Source organism: Lottia gigantea, assembly GCF_000327385.1.
Source record: "Lottia gigantea unplaced genomic scaffold LOTGIsca_4, whole genome shotgun sequence".
NCBI classification, from domain to species: Eukaryota; Metazoa; Mollusca; class Gastropoda; family Lottiidae; genus Lottia; species Lottia gigantea.
Window position 1 is genome coordinate 1,502,494 of NW_008709379.1, and position 24,287 is coordinate 1,526,780.

General features: G+C 33.9%; 1 protein-coding gene across 1 annotated transcript; it reads left to right on the forward strand.

Moving 5' to 3' along the window:
* Window positions 1–1,189: 1,189 nt before the first annotated feature.
* On the forward strand, window positions 1,190–20,845 carry LOTGIDRAFT_153653 (hypothetical protein; the record flags this gene model as incomplete). Its single annotated transcript, XM_009059676.1, has 5 exons — window positions 1,190–1,203; window positions 2,925–3,073; window positions 15,586–15,715; window positions 16,159–16,297; window positions 20,681–20,845. The coding sequence occupies 5 exons, from the start codon at window positions 1,190–1,192 to the stop codon at window positions 20,843–20,845; spliced, it is 597 nt and encodes a 198-aa protein (XP_009057924.1).
* Between the last annotated feature and the right edge of the window lie 3,442 nt (window positions 20,846–24,287).

Below are 24,287 nucleotides of genomic sequence, written 5' to 3' on the forward strand. Positions count from 1 at the left end.
TAATATCCCCAACTATTTTCTCATATCACGAAAACGGTATTCGTTTTACAATCGCTTGAAAAACACTACATGAATACAGTCGTCGCATTTAGTTGAATACCGTTTGTTTTTAATTAACTAAACACGAACTAATGCCATTTATATCAATATTATATTAGTCTTTATTATTGTAGTTGAACAAGAGAGGCTTTGAAAGATCAATTTCAGCCAAAGTTATTTGTTGGATTTTTTTAAATCGACCGAACACGAAATTATAGTATTCATGCATCACAATTACAATTTTCAAGATCAGAATCAAACTTTGTCAAATATATACGATTATACATGAAAAGGTGCCGACTGAAGAATATTCTTCAAGATGGTTTCTTTCTGCCGTCATACCTGGAATAACCCCACCTCTTTTCTTTTATCTTGTGTTATTTTTACCAACAAGCATTGTTGTCTATGTCCACTTACCTCCCTTTTATATACCTTGATAATATTTATAGTCGCTAGGGGGAGTAGTAGGCGCCAAACGACTTCCGAGTTGTTAAAGAAACAAAGATGGTATTTAGTAAATGTTGAAGGTTTGAAGACAACAAACATGGTGGAGAATTTAATCTGGTAATAGAATCGGTGAATAAATACTAGAGGCAGTTGTTGAAATAAAACCAGTTGTTGATCAGTTTTACTTGAAACATCATCATTATCTGAAGAACTTGAATTACTTTTTTTCGGTTTACTAGTTGGTTCCTGGATGTCAAGTTAACGTCCTTTTTCAGCTAACTGATATTGCAGACCAAGTAATTGTCGTTCGGTGCTGATGGTTTGCAAGTTGAGTTCACACTAAGCGAACCCTTTGTTAATATGCTTGTCTGAGAATTTTGGACCGAAACACGTATCGGTAGCATGAGATGATATTATGTGTTCGAGTCATCTGATTGGCCAATTACTAAAATCGAACTTTAAGCTAGCTTTATGGACCATTCAAATTTTATTTCTATTTGGAATTCTATTTGTTTATAACACGACCAAGGAAGCATTCTATAACCTTCCAGCAAACAATTGGATTAAAACAGATTAACAAGAATGCTGTAATGTAAAATTTGATATCTGAACTCGTGTGTAAAAATTGTACTGAAAAACAAACATGGTTGTGACTTTATCGGAATTTACTTTTCATTTTCCTTTGAGATGTTCGAAATCAAAGATGACACGGAGCAGGTTTGTTCTGATAAAAACTTATTAATTTCGTTATTAAAGATGATATTTGAACAGCACCATCGTGATTGGTTTTATACAAATGTTCATGCTCGAAACTAATAGTTCAAGAATACAGACACGTGCAAACTAAATGCATAAACGTCGTTCTTTTACATGTTCTCCAATATCAGATATTAAAGTCTGTTGTGGTGTACTTGTGGAAGCGTATAGAAGCACCACACGAGACTGAATAACAGACCAGACAGGGTTCATGGTTTTCAGTTGTTAGTTTATAGAAACCCCAGCCATCACTTAACCACCAACTGTGTGTTACAAAATAGGGTGTGGTCTATTGTTGTACATATATTAGAAATATAACTGTCTAGAAATTAAATGGCCAACTTACAGAAGCACCGGATATTAACTAACTTTATGTTTCAAACGAACAGATGTTTCATAGTTGCAATTATTGGTAAAGACTGTTGTAGAAGATACTCTCTTATAGAAGTTTTACGGGTATTATTACTTTCGTTGCTTTTAACGAGAAGGAAAAAGTTACAATATCATACAAATACATACAGATATTTTTACTAAGGGTTATAATGATTGTGTACTGTATCAAACTGTAGAGTAAAATATGTTATTTGAGATAAAACGTTAGTACACAATAGTCCTGTCAATCACCGTCTTACTCATCTACATTAAATATCATTCCACTAAATTAAATAGTGCACGTGTTCATATTAGACACCAGAAACAATGGCTGCTCGTTTCAATCAGGGATACGTCGAGATCTCGTGCTGGGCGCTTAAAACGAGACCGTGATGCTACAGAAATTAAAATACATGTTTGCATTTAATTTGAACAAAGTTTGTTTCGTGTCGTGTCTTCTAAGACGATACATAGATTTGTGTCTTGATCTCGAAATGAAACAATCGTTTTGCAGGCAGTGAGAGAACTGATATGTTCATATATCATTAACGAGTTTTGAACGTGTGTTCATATATACAAAATAAAACGTATATATGTCTACATGCAAGCATGTTGGTTGGGCGGTTTGAAAACTACGTAACATCATGAACATAATAACATATTATATTGGTTCCTGATACAGGATAATCTGCTAAACGTGGATACCCAATGATCAAAAGAGTAGTTAAAATAATGTAACCTCTATGACATGACACCTTGGTATGCAATGGAGAATCAATGAACAAAAAGAAAGTAAATATGACTGACAGATGAAGGTAATGGTAATAAATCCTTAGAGTTGATCAGATGATAGAAACTAGGCGTTGGTTGTAGATTGTCAGATTGATATACAGTAGAAATATAGAGTATATGATATAGACGATGATAAACAAGGTTATAAACCATCATTATACCAGTCAATATCAATAATATTATATCATTTATAACGTTTATTGGTGATTATCAGTAAATCGTAGAGGGGATCCTAGCAGTGGTGTTTCCCCCAGATCTAAGGCTAACACGAATTCCATCCCTCAACTTACACAATTCATATTTCTTATTATTTAGTTCTTAAATTCCTGGTGCTTACAATTCTTAGACATCACTTTAGATCTTAGACGGAAACATGTTACTTGCATGAATGCTTTTTCCAGATGCAAAATGTATGTCAGAATCTGGAAGCAATGAACATAGCAATATAAGCAAAAGGGAAAAATATAACTAAAGCATGATTAGATGATCAATTTGCCATTTTGTATTTTACATTTCAGTTCATACGTACAAGCCATGGCATGTATTCACAATTTAAAAAGTGTTTGTCCAAAAGAACTTTACCCAAAAATACAGAGGTCGCTAGTGAATCTGGAAGGAGCTAAAGAAGGTCTACAAGATCTGTGTTTTGATGATTCATTGTATGAACGTAAGTTTATTCTTAATTTAACCTCTTTTCTATAATCTATTTTGTTTCTTATTTTTCATGTGCAAATTTTTCGTCTTATAGATTTAAGTTTTGTCTTGATTTATATAGCTCTATGCTTTGCGGGGATTTCTTTCTATGTTTTGTAAATTGGGTTCTCCCATATGTGATAATTATACTAAGGAAAACTACAAAAAAATTCGGGTAAAGTAGCGCAGCGTTTTGTCAAATTTCGCGTCAGTGGTTTCACACCTTTAATGAATAAATTTCCGCCGTTTAACTGCCAATATCCTATACAAAGGTCCAGACTACATAAAATATAATAGAAAGGAAATCGAAAGTAGACAATGACATGATCTATAGTCCGATATATTTGTTCTTTTTAAATTACAGACAAAATAGTTTTAATCATTACATTGTGTGAATATTCTCTCTGATCAATACTAGAGGTGATAGGTCACCATTATTTCAATAGTTTTTAATCAATTTAAATCAAGCTTTTGTTGATTTTTTTTTCGACATTATTAAAGATAGTAGACCATAAATTATTGAGATTTAATTAAATTCCTTTTGATTTAAAAAATAACAATTGAAATATGATCGCAAATGGATTTAAATAAATTGAAATTGTCCCTACTACTGTTAATGACTATCATAACCTGAAATGGAAAGGAAAGAAAAATCACTACATGTTTTATACAATACAACAGAGTCCAGTTTTATAAAGAATAATTTTAGCGTTCCAGTAATCTTATTGGACAATCAATAAAATCGATTTTAAATCTATCTTTATTAGCTAATAAGATTATTGCATTTCCCCAAACAGGACCCAGAGCAGAAGACAACGACAACAAATATAGTAGAAGAGGTCGCAAAATACCAAAATCTTCCGTCCCAAGTCTTCCAGATTCTCAGTAGGACTTATTTTCGTTTTCGTTTTGTCAGTAGGTGGTATTAATGATTCTACTATCGAAGTATTAAAATCAAATGGTTAACATACGTTTTAATGGGATTGTAGAGTAGATGAAATTTTCACACATGTAGCAAACAAATACCGCGAAAATAACACAGCAGAAGACATTTTCCAGATCTTAAAAGGGAGATAATTTGTTATTGTATTGACTGGTAGTTTATAAACAATGAGTAGTTTATGTTTTAAACGTGATGAGAATCTGTCAACAGAATAAACTCATTACCATATAGTCTTTCATCTGATCGCTCTTAGTTTATATATACTAGCATTGATTTGACCTCCAGTGGTAACTTGTCTTCTCAAAACTTTTTCTCATACTTTTGTTATGTCTTGTATGGTGATAAATTCAAGTCTTAACTGAGTTACATCAGAGGCGCACTCCATTATTGTGGTTGATTTTCATCTTATGACCATTTCTCTTGTCCAGTTAAGTTAGGAACGCAATCAGAAAACCTCAAACTCCGATTAAATGTTTTATGGAATCTAAGGAAATTAGGCAGGTTTAATTAATGCCTAAACCAGCTATACCAGCTAATCCAGAATCATATCATTATGTCACTGGGGTCAGTTAAATTCTTATGAAATTTAAAAAAAAAATACTGAGATTAATTGTTGAAACTGGAATTGGAGAATGACTTTAATGTTAGATCTATATAAGTTAGAAAATGAAACCATACAGAATTTAGTCCAATTCCAGGAAAGTATTAATAATTGATATACAATAGTATGACTTGTCCATTAGTCTACATTATCTGGTCAGTCGTGTAGGTCTTCAATATTAGGTTAATGACCACTTCTTGCATACAGTGACCATCATTTCATATTTCTTTATAGATCCAATGGATTTAGTGTTTTAATTTTCTGTTCCTTTTTGGCAGAATCAATGAAGTTTTCAGCACTTTTTCGGGACAACAAAGCATTTCTTTGAGTAAGGAGCAATGTTTTTGCTGAGATTGCTGAACACATTCTAGATTCCCTATTACAACTCAACCTCTTGCTTTCTGATAGATAGTTTGACGCTACTAACAAAGCTAATTCCACGGAAGTAACAAAATGTTAGTCAACAGTCATTTAGAATTCGAAAACGAAAGTCACGAGAAAGCTTTGATCTCAACAACAATTATTATTACTGATTATATCCCCGGTTCCCAACCTGAGGTGTTTTCAACCCCTGGGGGTGTGGGAATAGGGTGTCAGGGGTGTGGCTAACTGATGTAGCAGAAGGATTTATTTTGAATTGAGAGTGCACTTCACATCATTACATGCTGGAAATGTAGATGAATAAAATTTTAATGTGCAGGTGATTGCTCTAGGGGTGTGAAGGCTGAAAAAGGTTTGGAACCACTGGCCTATATCAAGGCAGAGTATGTATGCACGCCATGTCTTTGAAAAGAACACATAGAATACAATGGCTATTTTGGTATATTTATTACGCAAGAAACCGAGATATAAAACAATAGTATAAGTTAAATCCAGATGTAAATTCACAGTGGTATCGTCTGACGGACATGTTGTATTAATAATTTATATAAATATACCAGCATTTATCTGAAACTTTACTCTCTATCGTTTTTATACTCAACTCTTTACAACCTGCTGTGGTCGGGATATAACTATTTTATTTCCCACTGTCAGCCTCTTTAGTCAGCCGGCATTGTTGTTCTTTGTGAAGACATGCAGTTTCACTTACGAAACCATCATCTCAACAAGGAGCTTGAATTAGTCAGAGTACCGAATGTTTCCAGGGTATAACTAATGAGCTTTCCATTGTGTAGCTCTTTAATGGGCTCGTATCGTGTTCTTTGCCAAGACAAGGTTGCAGTTTCAGACTCGAAACCATTTTCTCATGGGCTGCATATCAGTCAGACTGGGCGTCGGTTGTTGCAGTCACTTACCCATTCTCTCAACCTGACGCTGGGATAAGTCAGAGTGTTTACGTACTCTGTCTGGCTATAACGAAAAGTCTTATAACCTCGGAAAAGACATCGTTTTTCAGTAAGGTTACCAATTTACTGGTTAATGTTTTCCCCCTTTTCCCATTACACGTTACGATCGCCTAGCCCTATCTTGTTCAGTCTTGTTAAGGTAGGGGACAATATCACATCCGTATATCATGTCTGCGGAACTGTAAGGACAAGACAGGTCGCGATGTTATTGATTCGTTCAATTTAAGAAGTATTCTACGATAATTTATGAAAACTGAAAGTAAACTGGACGCGGTATGAAAAAAGGAAGAACCAGTCTGGGGTTACCTTTAAACTTTCAAACAAGAGATAAAAGTCTTTGGTTTCATTCTTTTTTTTACAAATGATGCATCGGAATGTCTTCTAAAAGATAGATTGCCCCGGAGATGCATATATCACATAACGCCTTTTAAATAGCAGGTGAATCATATTTCGCTCTTTAACTCTTGTGTAACATCAAATACATGGAATCGGTACAAGAATGCTGTGTATTATTTTGTAAACATTTTCTTTATCATCTTGTAAATGGCAGGAATTTTCCTGTAATAATTTTTTGCCAATACTCCAATATGTTCGCTATAATATCATCATTTTTATAGGCAGCCTTTATATGTATTCCCTGTACATTTTCTGGTAGATGTTCGTGATATCATTAAATAACACCCAAAATTCTGCTGACTGATTCAGAGATTTCATACTCTTTAGTCTGCAACCATCGTCGTTCAAACCAAATATCAATAAACAGATATATGAAATAGTTTTGAACATGTTGAAAATACTATAATCAAATGGTCTGCCTCACGACATACTTCGAAGCTGACCCAATATTTTTCAGAGATTAAACCTATTTGATTCGATAAAGGGAGTTGAGTTAAGGAGATACAGGCCTAACACGAGTTTTGCTAATGGTGCAGAGCAGAAGCAAGAATTAGAACAGACGGACACATTTCGCGATGTATATCAACTCAATAAAGCTTCGAACAATAGATCGCTAAGCTAACTTTATTAGCCAAATAAGTACAGAATAGTAGGACGGAAATCTCAATCACTACCCCCAGAGCGAAAGCAAATAATCGGACGTTAAACCGCGTTTGAAACCTACTTCCATCCAGATAAAAAAAATGTACCTGGATGATGTACAGAAAAGTGGTTGTAGTAAATAAGGTAACGAAAATAGCAACAAATTGTAAAAACAGACTGGCAGAAATAACACTTGGTAATCTGATGAGATTTTAACTAACTATTATTATTATTATTATTATCTCTACACAATACGGTGTTTATCAACATTGTCTGTCTACAGCATCAAGCCAAGTTTACACTACCAGCACCATGGAGCCAAATTACAAAGCCACATACAAATTTTCACACCATATTCTAAACATGTCAAGCCACAATTACACCATCATGAAGCCACGTTCGACTTTTCAAAAGCCACATAAGATACGCCTTCGATGATATCAAGTCACTTAAACGCCATAATTGACATTATGTCGACATTATGCCAGTGTTAGATATATTTCCATATTCAAAACATTGCGCATGACATAGCGTGTTTCAATTGATCCCGTCTTGTAACAAAAAGCATCATCGGTTTTAATAAATTCTCTGATAAAGAGTTCTTGTAGGTGTTGATAGGTTTTGTTTAACAACTATTTTTGTTTTCATTGCTTTGCCAAAAGGTGAGAAAACCAACAATGATCAGATGAAACAGTCTGACATACATGTATCTTTCGTCTGAGATGTAATTTAGCTGTGACTGGCTCGTTGATTGATTTCACTCCTTCTTAAAGATACTTTCACACCGTCGATATCTTTCTACACTAGAGATAAGTCGGTATGGAATTGGATTGACTTCGTCTAAGTAATTAGAGTGAATTAGGTTCGAATCACCCTCCGTATTTCCGATGCTACGACAAAAACATTCGGTAGTCACGTGGGACGTGATTCTCATATGTATCATTTCACCCAAATTGGTAGATAGAGAAAATAGGACCAATTTCACAGAATGAGTCAAGTCAACAGAGCAGTCTGATGCACTGCCCTGACAGAATTACTATGATTGCACACTGCATAGTGTTACTTTAGTCTTTATTAACCCAATCAGGCAATGAAAAACATGATATTTCATTATACCACTTTAACTCTCAAATATAACGTCCCGTTTTCCCTGGACTAGTATTATCTTTACACAGTTTATATAGTCAGTTCCCGACAATTCATTCCATTAAAATATCGAATATGCAATTATATATATCATGTATTGTGAGTCTATATCATATGATGGAATTTTATATGCAATTTCTCTGAGAGTATTGTAGCCACTTAGTCTAAAGCCTTGGGCATACACAATTTCGTAAATCAGGAGATATTTTATTTTTATATAATATACTCCTTCACAATAACTTCTTCGAATTGCATCTTGTTACTTATTTTACCCAGAATGCCAGATTCAAAGTAGTGCCTGTGGTTCGGTGAAAATGCAGTCATTTGAATAAACAAATTTATTACAAAATGTTCAGTCATGTTGGTGTAGATTAATTATACTCACTGACAAATTATTAAGGAAAAAAGATACTGTGCCTGCTGTTGTATTCAGATAACACGGTGGCCGAGTAGATGGTCAAAGATGTTTTGGCTCGGGAAGATGGAACGTTTACTTCCACTTAGTCAATCGACTAGATTTTCATTCCAATTAGTCTATTGCTGTAGATGAATCTTATAACCCCCAGGGCCTGTTTGTCTCGACATGGACAATAATAATACTCCTGGACATTATTATATATCTATACTATTAGTATTATATAATGAATTTGTGTTGGAATAATATCAATATGTTAGAGTACAGATTCAATTATTCAGAGTATATTCCTTTTTGTATTTTTGTACGATTTTACATTTAAAAAACGATTCCTTGAAGCTGAGTTTCGAAAAATCTCTAGTTTACTCCGAAACCCAACTGCGCATGCGTTTCCACTTAATCTGTTTAACATGTCGTTTAGCATTTACATGAGCATTCAGCATTATAAAACATGATTTAGGGTATGATGCATCAGCTGGGACATTCATTGCATGAATTTGAAAACTGAGAATACAAATTAATGGAGAAGGTGTTTAGGTACTTTGATTCCATCAGCAATCAGTCAATCTCAGCGACCGACAAATTGTTGCAGACTTGTCAAAACAACAACAAATCATTGTTGAATTCTTCACTCTACAAATCCGTGTTTCAAGGTGGTACAAGACATCAGATTTATCTTTATTATTAATATTGTTATCTATGGGTGTTTATGGTTTAGCCTTCGATTTCTTTCCAAATTCATACATGCTCTCGACTATTGTTTTAATGCTGTAAAACAAAGCAAATTTTTAACATAATGTTAGATGAAGCTCTTAAGTACATGTGATTCAGAATCGATTGCTTCCGAAGTATGACTCTGATGTATTGATAGTCCCATATATCAGGTAGTAGCAAGTATATGTCCTATTTTCGATTCGTCTTAAAAGACACCAGACTGTTCTTGCGAGGTTCTAGTCTACGTCGAATACAAAACACACTTTATGCAGTAAACAAGATTTACTGAACATTAAACATAGTCGTACTTTATTCAACATTTGGCACCGACCGCCTATACTTTATTGTACGGTCTGCGATTCTGAAATATTTTAGCCTACGAGCCAACTGAGATAAAATGGAAAGAAATAAAAGTTTTAGTAAGCGTGAAAAGTATGGAATATTTCTCAGATTTCGATACGAGATAAAATTGTGAGAAGGCGAGTCGACTTGGATTTCGTGATTTTCTTTGAATTATTTCATTGTTTTTATCAACAGAACCTGAACAGACAGTTTTATGTGTGAAATTCAGAAGTTTACATGGAGTATTACGGTCTAGGCATTGTCTTAAAAAAATAATAAAGAAATTTGTATCTTTTTTTTTAATGTTTCGTGAAATGTTAGGAGTCATGATCATTTTAACGCTTCTGGAAATGTGTTGATGCCATGTTATGTTTTTTGCCTCAAATATGATTTAACAAATGAAATAAAGCATGGTGATCAATTTCAATTTGAAATAACGCTTATCAATCATATTTTGCCGACTTTCAGAGAGTCCATATTGTAACGTCATGTTGGTATATTTAGTACTTACCATGTACTTTGTTCAATTCGGGGAGTCTCTCAACGTTAGTTAATAGCGTTAGCAGTAGCCTTACTGTTTTTATTATGGTTGGAATTCGACACCTTTCCAGTATCTTGACTCAATAATATTAGAGTGTTAAAAATATTCTGTAACAAAACACAAGTCACGCTTAAACAATACCATTCCGGAAATACAACCTTTCCCCTACCGGAAGCTGAAAGGAGGGCCACGTCCGATTTTGACGTCAAACATTTGTTAATAAGATTTAATATATTTCCTTGGCCTTGAGCAGTTCATTAGAACATAAGATTTATATATTAGATACAGTAGACGAAGAGATCTGTGCAATGTTTTCAGTTAATGAAATGTTGATTTGCCTACAAGACAATAGGGTATATCTGTAATCCATCGAAACACAAGGTTTAGAGCAGTATTTTGATAAGGTTGTCGTTCATAAAACTTATATTGTGATTATCTCGTCATAATCATTAAATGGCGATACTTATTCCTATTTTTACTAATTCGTTAACAAATCGTTATAATAATAAGGGGGAAAGATAGCCGCCCTGTTGTATCCCACATTTATTTTGGTTACATCTTTTGATTTATATGAGCTAGATGGATAATTTTTGCGAATGATGGAAGCTACAATAATCAATTTAAAAAAAGCTCCAGAAGCCAGATCGAGTACATGTTTTATCCTTTATATTCATAGGAGAGTAAACGTGCAAGCCGAGTAGCAGAATGAATTCTAAAAAATGAATGAATACAAAAAATCATAATAACAACCTGTGGTGCTCAAAGCGACGGAATAAGCCAGGACAGCCACTCCGCTTCTTTTATATTTAAGAATATGAGGAATGGGGAAGGCTGAACAGTGTGGGAGTATAGACCACTAATTTATAACATGGATATATAATGGGTATATTTTGGTTGGGTTGTTATCAGTCAATCTCATCTCACGACAGAAAATGAAAGTCAAGAATTTTCTAGTTAGTTTATTACATAAATAACAAAATAGATTTATAAGGGAAAATAAACTTAATTCGATTTAGGTAAACTTTTTTTTTCAATTTTAAGAAACAAATCTGTGTGCTATTTAAAAAAAAAGTAAAATGAAGCATTAATTTTCACCTTTACTTTCGTAAATGACATGACTGGTTTATTTTTTTACAAACACCGAGTAACGTTGGCGACGCTCATGTAGGAATCGGACAGCAAAGTTTTAACATTCTTTATGAAAATTCTTTAAGGTGAGGGGACCACAAAATATTCTAGGGGTGGGGGGTTTCAGACCAATCTTTCACTTTTTGAATTGGGGAGGGGTGTTGCAAAAGCAGGATCAGTCTCTTTTCTGGGGAAACACCAACTGTCTGGAAGAGAGATTTCCTTCTTGAAACGCCACTGGGTTAGATACTGGTTGGAAAGGCTCAAAAATATATTTTGTTTACGATCCTGGGAAGAAGACTTATATAATTGTGTGGTGTAATTAAATCTAGCCGAACGTATAATCACTCTTCTTGAACACCATATTTAATCATGAACATGTCTTGGAATCAAAGTTTGAATTCACACGATGTATAAAGAGTATTTTAATGTATCAGATAAAAAGTTAAAACTGAAATATATGGTTTCAATAAAAACTCTATTTTTCTATTTTAACCTCTCGACTCTTTCTAAAGTACTGACATTTTGTGACATTTTCATTTCCTAGCTGAAACCACAGAACTTCATTCTTCTGCACTTAAAAATCTTAAAAAAACTGTTTCCATTATCAACTGGTAATGTTTGTAAACTTATACCAAGGAGTTGAATAACAATTTGAATTTTCAAGGACCCGCCCCAGATGAAAGTAACAAGATAAAAAGCTATTTGATCTTGTGGTGCATAGAATGGGATTGAAAACATGTTTTCTGGCCTTTAATGCGCACCAGGAAGAAAGAATGGAAAAAATATTTTTAAAACAACTTCAGTTCACGACGATCACAAGCCGCCGGCCAAACTTCTTGACAGTGATCTTTTCCGGATTATCAGTTATATACGATTTCGGATTTAGATATTTTTTGGGCTCTTTCTTTAAAGATGATATAGTTTTAAAGTAAAAAGGGCTCCAAGATAATCTTCACTCTCATTGAACATGAATTCTATGGGTTTGTGATGATACTTTTGTTACCGTGAAGTCATTTCCATTGCTGGTAAAAGTGGAAGTAATACTTTAAAGATGGGTTTACTTATTTTTTAGTGTCAAATTAAGCAAACTATTTGATTAATTGGTGTTTCTAATGAATTATCATGTAATCTTAAGCTTATCATTATGTTCTTATTCCATATAACTAAAAGTTTTAACCAATCATAAATGTCTGTGTTTGTACAGTCTGGATAAACAAAAAAAGACTTTTTGACCTTTCTTGATCGGTCACTCATTGGAATTCTGCTGGAATTTCTCTTCTAATTTAGCTTATTATGAATGAAAGTAATGACATGTGAGACAAACAGGTATTTTTCCAAGTCATAAGAACACGTCTACTTTCTGTTCATATTAGCATTTTAGTATTAGTATTTTCATTTTCATAAATGAAAATAAGGGAACCCATCTTTAAAGACAACTAATTGTTTTAATTATCAGCTGCAGTGTTTGTAAACAGATACCAAACAGTTGAAGAACAATTGAAGACTTGAAGAGTTTTACAACCAGATTCCTTGTTCTATCTGGTTCAAGTGTTAAAAATCTGCTTCAAATTGTCTGGAAGATAGGTTCTTCTCCTTGAAACAAACTATGTCTCTTTTGTTTTATTTCCAATTCTAACCACCTTCAAGAGATAACAAGAAACGTTTTTTTAAGTCTAGTAAAGAGAGCCTTGTTTACATCATGATATAGTACATTTTCACTTTGTCAAGCTATAACGAACTTCGTACTAATACCTTGAATGTAATAGGCAGTTTTCTTGAAATATGGAAGTTTGCAAAAGTTGCAAATGAAGCGATTGGATTGTACGCTAGCGAATAGATCCAATCAGAGACTGTGAACACAAAGCCAAAGAATAATGGCCCGTATAGTCAGGGGTCCGAATCGCAAGATTACCCTGCCGTACAGTATTGTTACCAACTTTTCTGACATTGCAGCACCCCTACGAAATCTGCAAATAAAGAAAAACTCTTTGGGAGCTCTTTACAAACTCTTAAAATTTGTAATCTTATCTAAGCCTCGACTATTTTCAAGTAATCAAAGATAAAATGTTTCTACAACTAGTGTTTTAAGTATGGCCAATAAATTTCCTTGTCCAAATCGTAATGTTATCTTCAGTTTAAATTCTTGTCATTATTTTACACTGGTTTATCTAAACTTCTGTAGCCATTTTAAACTAGCCTATCTAGTCTTCAAGTAGCCATTCGTCAAACTTTTCTGATCTTGTGCCAATTTAAGTAGGTTTATCTTGACCACAAAGCATCCAGACATGTTCCAGATGGACTATAAAGTGATAAAGTTAAACTTAATTTTTGTAAATTTTGTTCAAGTGGAGGTAACTCCACCCTCCCTGATTTAAGAAGGTCAAGAGTCACTGTGTGAAAATTAATTAATTATTTGGTTAATTAACTGTTTAACTTCTTAATTAAAATTTCAAGGGTACATAATAATTTTCAAATTAAAGTTTTACCATCTTTATTATGTTTTAAGTTTAATCATTATTTAAAAGCTAGGATATGTCCAACAAACTTTATGACTATGTAACTCGTCTGACAATACAGATCAATAGTGCATTGTCGCTGCTCTTGCGTATGGTGATGTCGAACCATTCCCTGGAACAAAACCCAAAGTTAGGTGATAGCTGGTGTTTCTGTTGTGTGCTTCTACAAAGCAAACAAGGTCATACCAATCGCTGTGTTAAACGAGATATCCGCACCTTAGGGGACAGGATCTTTTCCGGAATATCACACGCAAATCAAATAGCTTCAGGACACGTAAGCCCCCCCAGTCAGTGTCTAAAAAGATGAAAAATCTAATGAAACTGTTCATTTTGTACCTGGTTTACCTGTAATAATACTTGACATTCTGACCCATAGTCAAGATCAAACAGGACATCCGACTGGTTAGAACTGTGCTTAAAGCTTTGATGTGTGTTTTAAAGGGAATGTGAAGTCTTACATTTTATTTTCATATCAAACCGGACGTGTTTCTGGATATAATTGGACCAACAGTTTCGTGAAGCTATGCTATTCAATAAAATTCAAAATTGATTATGTACCACATGGTTGGTGTAATTATGCTCTAGAATAGATGATTTTTGACTCGAAAGACACATTGAGTATATCTGTTTACTGGTATAGTATCACCAACTCTACAATACCATTATAATATTCTACAATTTCTTGTAGCAAAACTTGATTTGAATGTGTAGGAATCGAATGTTTATGATGTAAGTGACGGTTTTAAATTGCCTAATCGAGTCAACTAAAATCCCATATCTACAAATTATAATATTTTGTATACAAAGTATAAGACTAGAATAGTTACTACCTTTAATTAAAGTTATAAAATGAATACCTGTCTATATGATGTAATAAATTAGCCTGCAGTCATCATGTACACTTCATACCTTCTTTACACTCCCACTATCAACTCATCAAAATAACGTTCAGACCTGTACCATGACTCTCTACTTCAATCGTTTAGCCCTAGGGCCAAGTATTGATTTTGATAAATAAAATAATAAAATATGTATGAAAAATATACAATTTAGGCTCAAAGTAGTGCAATGAATGAGTACAATGTGTGAAATTATGCTAATGAATAGTTCTTACTCGTACCATGAATATATAGAGGGTAGCCGGGTTACCAAATGGACATCGTTTCCAGATACGCGGACAGTTATGGCGAAAGGGGTGTGGTTTGGAAACGATGGGAACATAGAACTTTATTTCCAAAATATGCGAAAATATTAGGGTATCATTTATTGCAGTCTAATTAAAATGAGACCTAACTTCCGTTCGTATTTTCATTAGTTTTGTTTCGAATGTTTTATTGTCCATTAGCTTTGTACGTAACCACTACAGTAAGGTCTAACACTGTCCTTCTTTGATTTCCATTGTGTTACCTTTGCTTAACCAATCACATGGCTGTCCTTTCCTTAATTCATTCATTCATTCATTCATTCATCACCTTTGTACATGGTAATTGTATTGATGTGAAGTTATTTATTGTATATATTGTCTAAAGTGTACCATGTTTTCTGAGTACGAACAAAATATATATAATTATCCCGTCGCTGGAAGGGGCAGCCTCGTGATTGGTTTGGTTTAATTTTAATAAGGGTGCATTTATTGTATATTCTAGACAATGCCTAATATCTCTCATATCTACACCACAGCAACTACCCCCTACCCCCCACCCCCATCAGCATTTCACACATAATAATATGTATTAATTATTGTATATTGTAGGTTACGCCCGGTACCAGTCATGTTTTATGATGGAAGGTGATAACTCTGAATATTGTTTCCATAAAAATTTAAACACCAGCATCCGTATTTTATCGACAGTCGAATCTAAATCTACACATCAACTCTGCACGTGAGTCTTTTTCCCTGATAATAAAGTTATTGCCCCTGCCTTATCAATTATGTGCACTGTATGATGTTGTTTAATCAGTATTTTAATGATTGAAATGTTTCCCTTGTTCTTTTTAAAGATATTATTGCATTTAATATACACAAAGTTTGCGATCGGTCTTTATTTTGCCGGAATACAACCACGATAGTAAATAGAGTTGGGAAGTTATTGATCCTGCCTTGTCAAAATGATACATCGTTGTAGCATAAAACAGAAGATGCAATCCTGGATATGGTTGAATGAGATGGTGCTACTCCGCGTCTAGTGGCAGAGCCATGACAATAAGTTAACATGTTCAAGATATGTTGAAAAGATGAACCACTACATAATAATATTGCCTATTTCATTGAATAAGTCAACTAAGAGATACATATATTCATACATTCATTATTCTTATATTCCAGAGATATGAATAGAGTGGTGAAGTGTATATCATTTAATATTAATATGAAATGTGGCGAGCACGCTGCCAAGCTGGTGGAATTATTAGTTAAACCTATGGTCAGACATAGTACACAGTGTAGTTACCAGTTAGATACTGAGGTATGTTGCTGCTTTTTTCCTAATGACATTGGTAATTCTAATGTATATACTTTTCGATCTCTGAGCAAAAAATATGAAACGAGTGGACTTTTTGCAATCGGACAGCCTTTAAAACCATCTTATAAACACTTGATGTGACAACAACTGAACAGATTTTTCTCGATTTTAAAATGAGACCAAACTGAAACGAAACTGCCTCAAACACAACAGGCACAGATGATGTCTTCAACAGGACAATTACCAATTTCACTGAGCCAAATTCCTTCCAGGCGTTTAAAGAAAACAGCAAAAGCCATCTGATCTTTTCTCTTAGTTCTTTGTCAAAAATAAACTATGATTTAAGTTAGATCTTTGTGGTATCACTTTAAATTTTAACAGACAAATTTCTCTAGTTGCATGTTGAATGATTGACGATGTATTTATTGTTATTGGCTGTTCAAGACATTATCACTTTTAAATCACCAGAAGGTCAGACAAACTGACTTGAATAAGTTTCAGGGGAACGCCCATTTCCTGCTAGTTAGGATTGTATAAGCAATATCTGGAAGAATGTCGATGGTGTGCAGATTCAGGATGACATTGTGCCTTCTGCAGCAAACCCTAAATTGTCTGCTGATACCCATGGATGACATGAAAATCTTGTAAATACAATGGGACAAACACCGAGCCCCGCTTGCAACAGAGAGCAAATTGGAACCGAACAAGTTTGTGTGGCACTTTTTGGCTTTTTTCATAGTTGATTCTGGACGACGGTGTATATTGCCTCGTTGGTCTGCTCATCACCAGTAAATATGCATTTCTTTTGTTTTCAATGGTATTTATCTTGTGCTGTATATCCTTGTGAAATAAAGCCTCAACTGGTATAGAAAAGGGAGTTACATGTAAAATCAAATATAAGCAAATAAATTAGCCTGTTGCAATCTCAATTACTCAGCAATTTCTAGTGTATAATTCATAGTCATTATCTTCCAATTCCATCTAACATGTACAAACAACATGGCGTCATCCAGCATGGCTCCAAGGCTATTTATTATCCCTCTGGCATATTTTCTTTGATACATAGATGGCGACACAATACAAATCGTTTAAATTAATTCCCAGTATTGTACGTTGGTAAATAGGCTGTATTTGTTTAACGCGGCCGTGATTATATAAGGCTATATTTGTATTGTCTGAGAGATGCAATTGATCTGTATAATTCTGTTTACACGCTTCATGTATTAGATTTATTGGCTGTTTGCAATATTAACTTCTTGATGTCGTGTTTAACACCGGAAATTCGTGTTGGAAAGATCAAGAATATCTGAATCTGATTAAAAGTAGGGCCGCATACCGATAAGGTTGTTTGTGATTGTGGTTGACTTCGCTGACTGTAGATGGTAGCATAGGCATAAGTTCCTGTAGTTCACAGAGCGTAATGATAGAACAATAAGATGTTGGTATTAAAGTGAGATTATTGATATTTTTAGCAAAGATTCTACCATAGGCCACAAAGGAACTGTAATCAGCAACGTTTGCGTCTTGCAAATTGAACGAAACCGGAAGTGAATATATTGAAACCGGAATTTAATGAATGTGTATTTGGACAATTCAATAGAGACTTGCGTTTATCAAACTATCTGTCAGAATGGCAATTCTTCGTATCAGAAATACCAAAATAATAAAAAATATTTACAATGACCCTTACTTATCCCAGACACGGTACTCGACGATCATTCTGTATAATTCTCAATAATCGCCACGTGTTATTCGAGAATCTAATCTGTAAGAAACAAAATTATTTCATTGTCTACCAAAACAAGAGAGGTATTTTGTACGTAGCAATTATGGTTTTCTCCAATATTTTTTCTGGAGTTTGTACAAGTTTAAACTAATAATCCTGATGTCTAGAAATGGTTTTCGTCACGCAATATTTTCAAAGATCAAAGGCCAATTATGATAGTGTTTTTTCGTTTCACAGACAATAGTGTGCTTCAAATGTTTCCTTTACACTTTTATTAAATCATTTCATATTGTTTTATGTCAGCATACTTGACTGTTTGATATATCCGTACCGAATATAGGCCAAGGAGAAACCAATCTGATTCAAATCTAATATAGCCTTCATTGATAGTTTCTGTTGTAAGTTTTGTCACAAGGCTTTTAACCAAAATCATTTTACTAAATAGCGAAGTCAGTTATAGGAATTAAACCTGTTTCATCTTTAACTTAGTGAGAGACATTCACACAAATCTTCAAGGTTCTGCAGAAAATATAATATTTTTTAGAGTCAAACTGGCTATGGGTTTACCTACAAAGATTTACTAGACTGTTAGCCTATGAACTTCCACATTTCAACACCATCATGAAGGTTTCTCATCGAGCAATATGAATGTGATTTAAGGGATGCAGCCGTCTAAAGTGTGCTTTTAAACTTTTAAAGTTATGGAGGAACAAATTCGTAATTTCATACAATTTGATATTTTACTCCAAATGAATTAGGTGTCGCTTCCTTGATAGATCTAATAAGCAGTCAATGAATCGTGCGTTGGAACTTCATTCTTTAAAGAGGTCTTAGGACCACAAACAGACCCATCACAGTCAGTTTTCAGATACAGGAAACAATATTATCAATGCTTTGCAGTTTGGAGCAACTAGGCTGTGCATAGTTGAACTGACCATCTCAATTTTAAGATTGGTTGGTTCGTAGTTAACGTCCGCTTCTTATCAATTCTTAGATTACAGTATAGCTTTAAATAGCAGATAGACCAACAACCAGGATTGGCATCACTGATCAAACGATTTGAAGCTCAACATTTCCTGTGAAAATTGTTTCCCAACACGTTTGGTGGTAAATAGATAGGGACACCCAGACTCACAAATCGAAAGTAGAACGTGCAAAGAGCAAAAGACCAATGTATGGTATTGTTTTAAGATTCCCTGCACCGATAGACTCTCGTAAATAATATAACACTGGGTAACAAAGACTAGAAACTAGACTGTATTAACCAGTACGTGATATTAGAGAAAATGAACAATAAATAAATGATGGAACTCTTTGATGTGTTACCGCGTAATCTGGCATCTATAACGTAATCGTATTCTAAACGTCACGAACACCGGAAATACTAAACCACCATTTTGTTTTTATTCACTGCAGACTTATTGCCGCTTAAATATCTTGTGTTTTTCTTCTAAAATGTCAAATATTCAAATATCTTGAATTTTATTGCGGAAAGCGTTAAAATTAAATGGTCACTTTATCTAGAATGGGTAATATGCTCTCTAAAAGAGAAAAATACCTCGTCTGAAATTGAATCACTTTTGTTGCTAGGAGACACCAATCCTTCCAGAATATCCGTCATGGAAGTCACAAGTACTGCACCTTGGCATCGCGGCGCCTATTTTCCGTACAATTTTCAGCCCATATAGGTTATGATGTTGTTTGGTAATACTGCTACCTTTCGGCTCTCTCTTACGTATGTCGCATTAATGTTAACCAGATCAAGGTTGACTGTTGTTTTTATAATCAACTCTAAAATGAAAGTTTATAAGGAAATATTTCACGTTTTATAAAAACCCGTTAAACTTTAGCGAGATATTTGACATTAATAATTAAAGTTTTCAATTCTTGATTTCAACTCGAAATTTTCCAGATTCAAATTAATGACAATAGTTGAAGTTTTTTGAGAGGAAAATGTGAGAGTTGTATCATTATAATGTTGATATATTGAGATTGTATTGATATAATTAGTATTGTTGAGTTTCACCATGGTGTAAAATATTATATCTTTCAACTGATACCCGGTTTTAATGAGAATAACAGAGCTAATATTAACCTAACACTGAGGTTATACATTATTTACCATTACTGGAAACATAAGATTCAATTCTTATCGGATTTTTTTGTTTCATTTTCACTTACATAAATCATTGTATCTTCCTGTTCGATTACAAAAAATAGGTTTCACTTTTTTTCCCTTATTTTTTTTTATGTCTATAAAATATGTTGTAGACGAAAACAATAAACTTCTTTTTTTTGTTTGGAACAAAAACCAACATTAATCTAGTTCATTTTTTTAAAGTGGGCTTTTTATAATAACATTCGATTTTTTGCCATTAAAAACACTTGAATGAAATTTACTTAAAAATCTCTCGACTAATCTAATCCCTAACCCATTTTTTCATCCAATCAGAATTAACTAAATTTCGACTTAGTTAATTGTCAAAAAATTTTACAATCACGTGATATTTTGACTGACAGCTATTGTGAGGTTCTAAGTAAGTAGACATATGCTTTAATAGTAAATACCTACCCAAACCCATTTGATAGCCCAGAGCCGATGTAAACCCCCCCATTCACTTTGTTTTCGATATATTTATAATTTCAATTTCTACTTTCAGACCACCTCCAATTTCAAAAAGCCTGGAGTGACGAAACCAATTTCAAAGCAACATTATATATCTGACGGAAGCGGAAATAGTGCTCATGTGAATAATACTTCCGGTACAAAAATGGCCTTGTTAACTTTAATGTGCTCTTTAGTGTTTCTACTGGCTGTTCATTGATAGTAAAACGGCGACATTTCACATAAAAAGAAACAAAATATTGTTTTTCTGCAGACAAAGAGGCAATTTGTTATGATTTGAAGTAATTTGAGATCTTTCAGCGCGTACTACAATGTTCCTTAATGAGCATTATGTGATTTAAATTATGTCTTTTGTAATGAAAAACGAAATGAACAGGTAACGTGATGAACGACTTGATGTTTTACAACAATCGAAATAAAGGATGAATTTTCGACAATCAGAATAATTAATGATGATTAGTATATTTCACGACAATGACGTCATGATTGTGTAACCTTATATGGATATTATAATATTAACGTCATGGTAACGATATTATCATGATTAAAATAAATGTGATTATCACCTTTAAAGCCCATTACAGTCTGTAATACGAGCCGAGCTTCGTGTCGGATCAAATAAAGAATTACTCAAAGCCTTCAGAACGGTGTCTGAGGAATGAAAAAGACGACAACTTGCATCAGATTTCTGTGTAAAACTCTGATTTGTGATCTATCATAATCTGTTATTTTAAAATCAGAAACAATGCCCTTTGTGTGATTTCTTCGACTCTAATTGTACTGGTTTCTGTTGGAGTATTGTTCCAATTTGAAACAACGGTCTGCCTCTCATCCGACTTCAACCTTTACCGAGATCCACGACAAAGGATATTCTGAATAGACTAACAACCAACGTAATTTTATATTTGGCCTTTCAGAGAGACTTTTTAACTCTTGGTAGGCCAACTCGTGTTTTTTATTGTGTTATTTCCAATGTTAATAACTAAGACGCAGCTTTCTAAACTATTTCAATTAGCAAAGACATTTGGATATTTGGAGCAGGGCAATTCAAAACATACATACAATCCTGCTTGTCTTATATTAGTCTTAGATAATACATTTAGCATATTTAATTGGTCTATCTGATACCTTAAGATTTTGAAGTTATGATGATGGTTTCTTGTTTCATGGTATAATCCCGAGGTGAATCTAAATATCAAACAGTTACTATCCACGGGCAATTCTGGTTATTTATTGAGTTTTGTATAGAACTACTATATTTAATGTTAATTATAAATTATCCTACAATAACTGTGGTCTGGTAAATCGCACGTTTATGTCCCTTTGCTGTGGATGGCACAGATAGATTGAATTAAGAGAATCATTCAGGCTGTCCTGCAGCTCAACCTACAGACTTTCAGAGAGTGGCTTCTATCAATTATTTATGCTGCCCTCCGAGCTGGATATTTTATGTCTAACTATTAGTTAGTTTATATCGACAACAAAACTAGGAAGTTAGTCCGAAGATTGAAACCTTTAGCGTGACGTGTTCTATTACCACAATACTATATAAGCGTTAACACTGACGGTGAAAGAACCCTTTTTTTAGATTTGAATCAGAAACTGAACACAGATTAGAACGTTCTGTGCAGTCTAAGACTGGTTGATCCAGCCAATATTTAATTGTTTTCTTCAAGATAAACAGACTGCCTGTTTCCATGTTGATTCTTAGAACACCTGTACGATTTATACAGCTTCCGGTCGCACAAGTACCTTTTTATTTTGGATTCTTCAACGTCAGTCCGAGCGGCCGGGTGGCTTGATAGACACGATAGATCAGAGAATAGTAAAGTCATTTGCAATGTTAAAGTTCAACGTATTGCTAAAGGTCTCTTTATTGATTGTATTGTGTATGCTCTTGTCAACCTCTTGTTTTAATTTGATTGATTCCTTGATTTCACTTGTGTGCTCTTTACCTCGGGGCTACCTTCGTTTCGTTCTGTCTGGTGTTTAATATTATTTTATAATAAACAGTTTGATAAATCACTGCCCTGCTTGATCAACTTCATAAAATTACACAATACACACACACAAAAATATATTATAACGTCAGGGGAATAGGGAGAAACTTGCAGACATTGAACAAAAAATCCCTTCTTTCCACAAGAAGAGCTGAACATAAGCATCTTAGCATTGGCATGCTCAGAGTAACAGATTGTAAGCACTACTTTGACCAGGATTTCACGTAAAAGACCAATCTGATTAAATTGCTGATAGGAATGTTTTGTGTATTATGCTACACTTGTCCTTGTCACTTTTATTTGTCCCCAGCAGAAAAAAACCGAAACGACATCCGGATACGCTTTTTAATCAGATCGCTTAAAGATAAAATTAGTCAAATGAGTTTTAACTTTAAATTTTAATCCGAAAATTTTACGTATTTCAATATTTATCGCATTCTGTGATACCGAAAAATGTGTTTTCTCATCGCATCAATTCAAGAAAATACGAAATGAAATTCAACGTGGCGTCTCAGAATGCATTATCTTTATATACTTTTATATAACTTATTAAGAATATATTCATTTTTATATCCGAATGTAAAATTGTACAGTATCCAGGTGATTGGTTTCTTGTGCTAATTTTGTTACAAGGCGATATTTTCCAACATATACAAACATAGAGAATATATTTAGATGTTACTCTTTCTTATAATGAGAATATGAAAGAAAAATAATTGATGTGTACCTTAAAGGCTCTGGTCAATGGCAAATTAATGCAACTTCCAGTACAACTGGAACGTTGTTATCATATAAGCTATTAGCCCCGCATTAAGTTGCCGGCTTTATATAATGACATTTCGAAACCTTTTGCTGCCTAATTTCAGGACTGGTTAATACAGTCACAAAAACATTGTCTATATGTAGAGACAAATCTAATCGAGCAATTTCTGCCAATGAGCCATCAATGCATGTTCGTTCATTCGGCATTGTACGTCCACCGCTTCTTCAGAACTCCAGCACGTTCTATCAATTGATAAAGGGGCGTGGTTAAACCCAGGTGATGTTTGCCATGCAGTTCCCCTAATAAATAGAATTAATTCAAATTTGATAATTTTGTTTGTAAATGTGTACAGTGTGAATATTGCCTTATGTATTATAAAGTTGTTATGTATTTATATTATTTATATGTTCTCATGCTATTTTGCAAAAATATTTCTTCCAATACTTGGAGCAGTTTATATAGTTTATAACCAAGATTATTCCAGATATGTTAAAGAAATCTTAAAATCGTGAACAGTTTGTAGCTCAACTAATTCGAAATATTCATCAAGAAATCTTTAGGCCTTGGACCGGTTTTAATGTCCACAGTGCATTATCCATGATATTCCATGGACAGCTTTAGACACAGTTTGAGTTTGACAGGTATTTTCCAGAGCGGCTGGAGAAAAGTCGTGGATAATTGCCAACTTAATGACATGATATTTTTGATCCAATCGCTGTTATCGTATTGTGGTTGGTATTTTAAATTAAGCCAGAAATATAGTTTCTCCTGAAATCTTACTAGGAATTTCAAGGACAAATTACGAAAGTCATCATTAACTGTCGTCAAGGCCATCTACAAACGCCTGTGTGTCATTGTGTTCAATAATAGAACTTTGT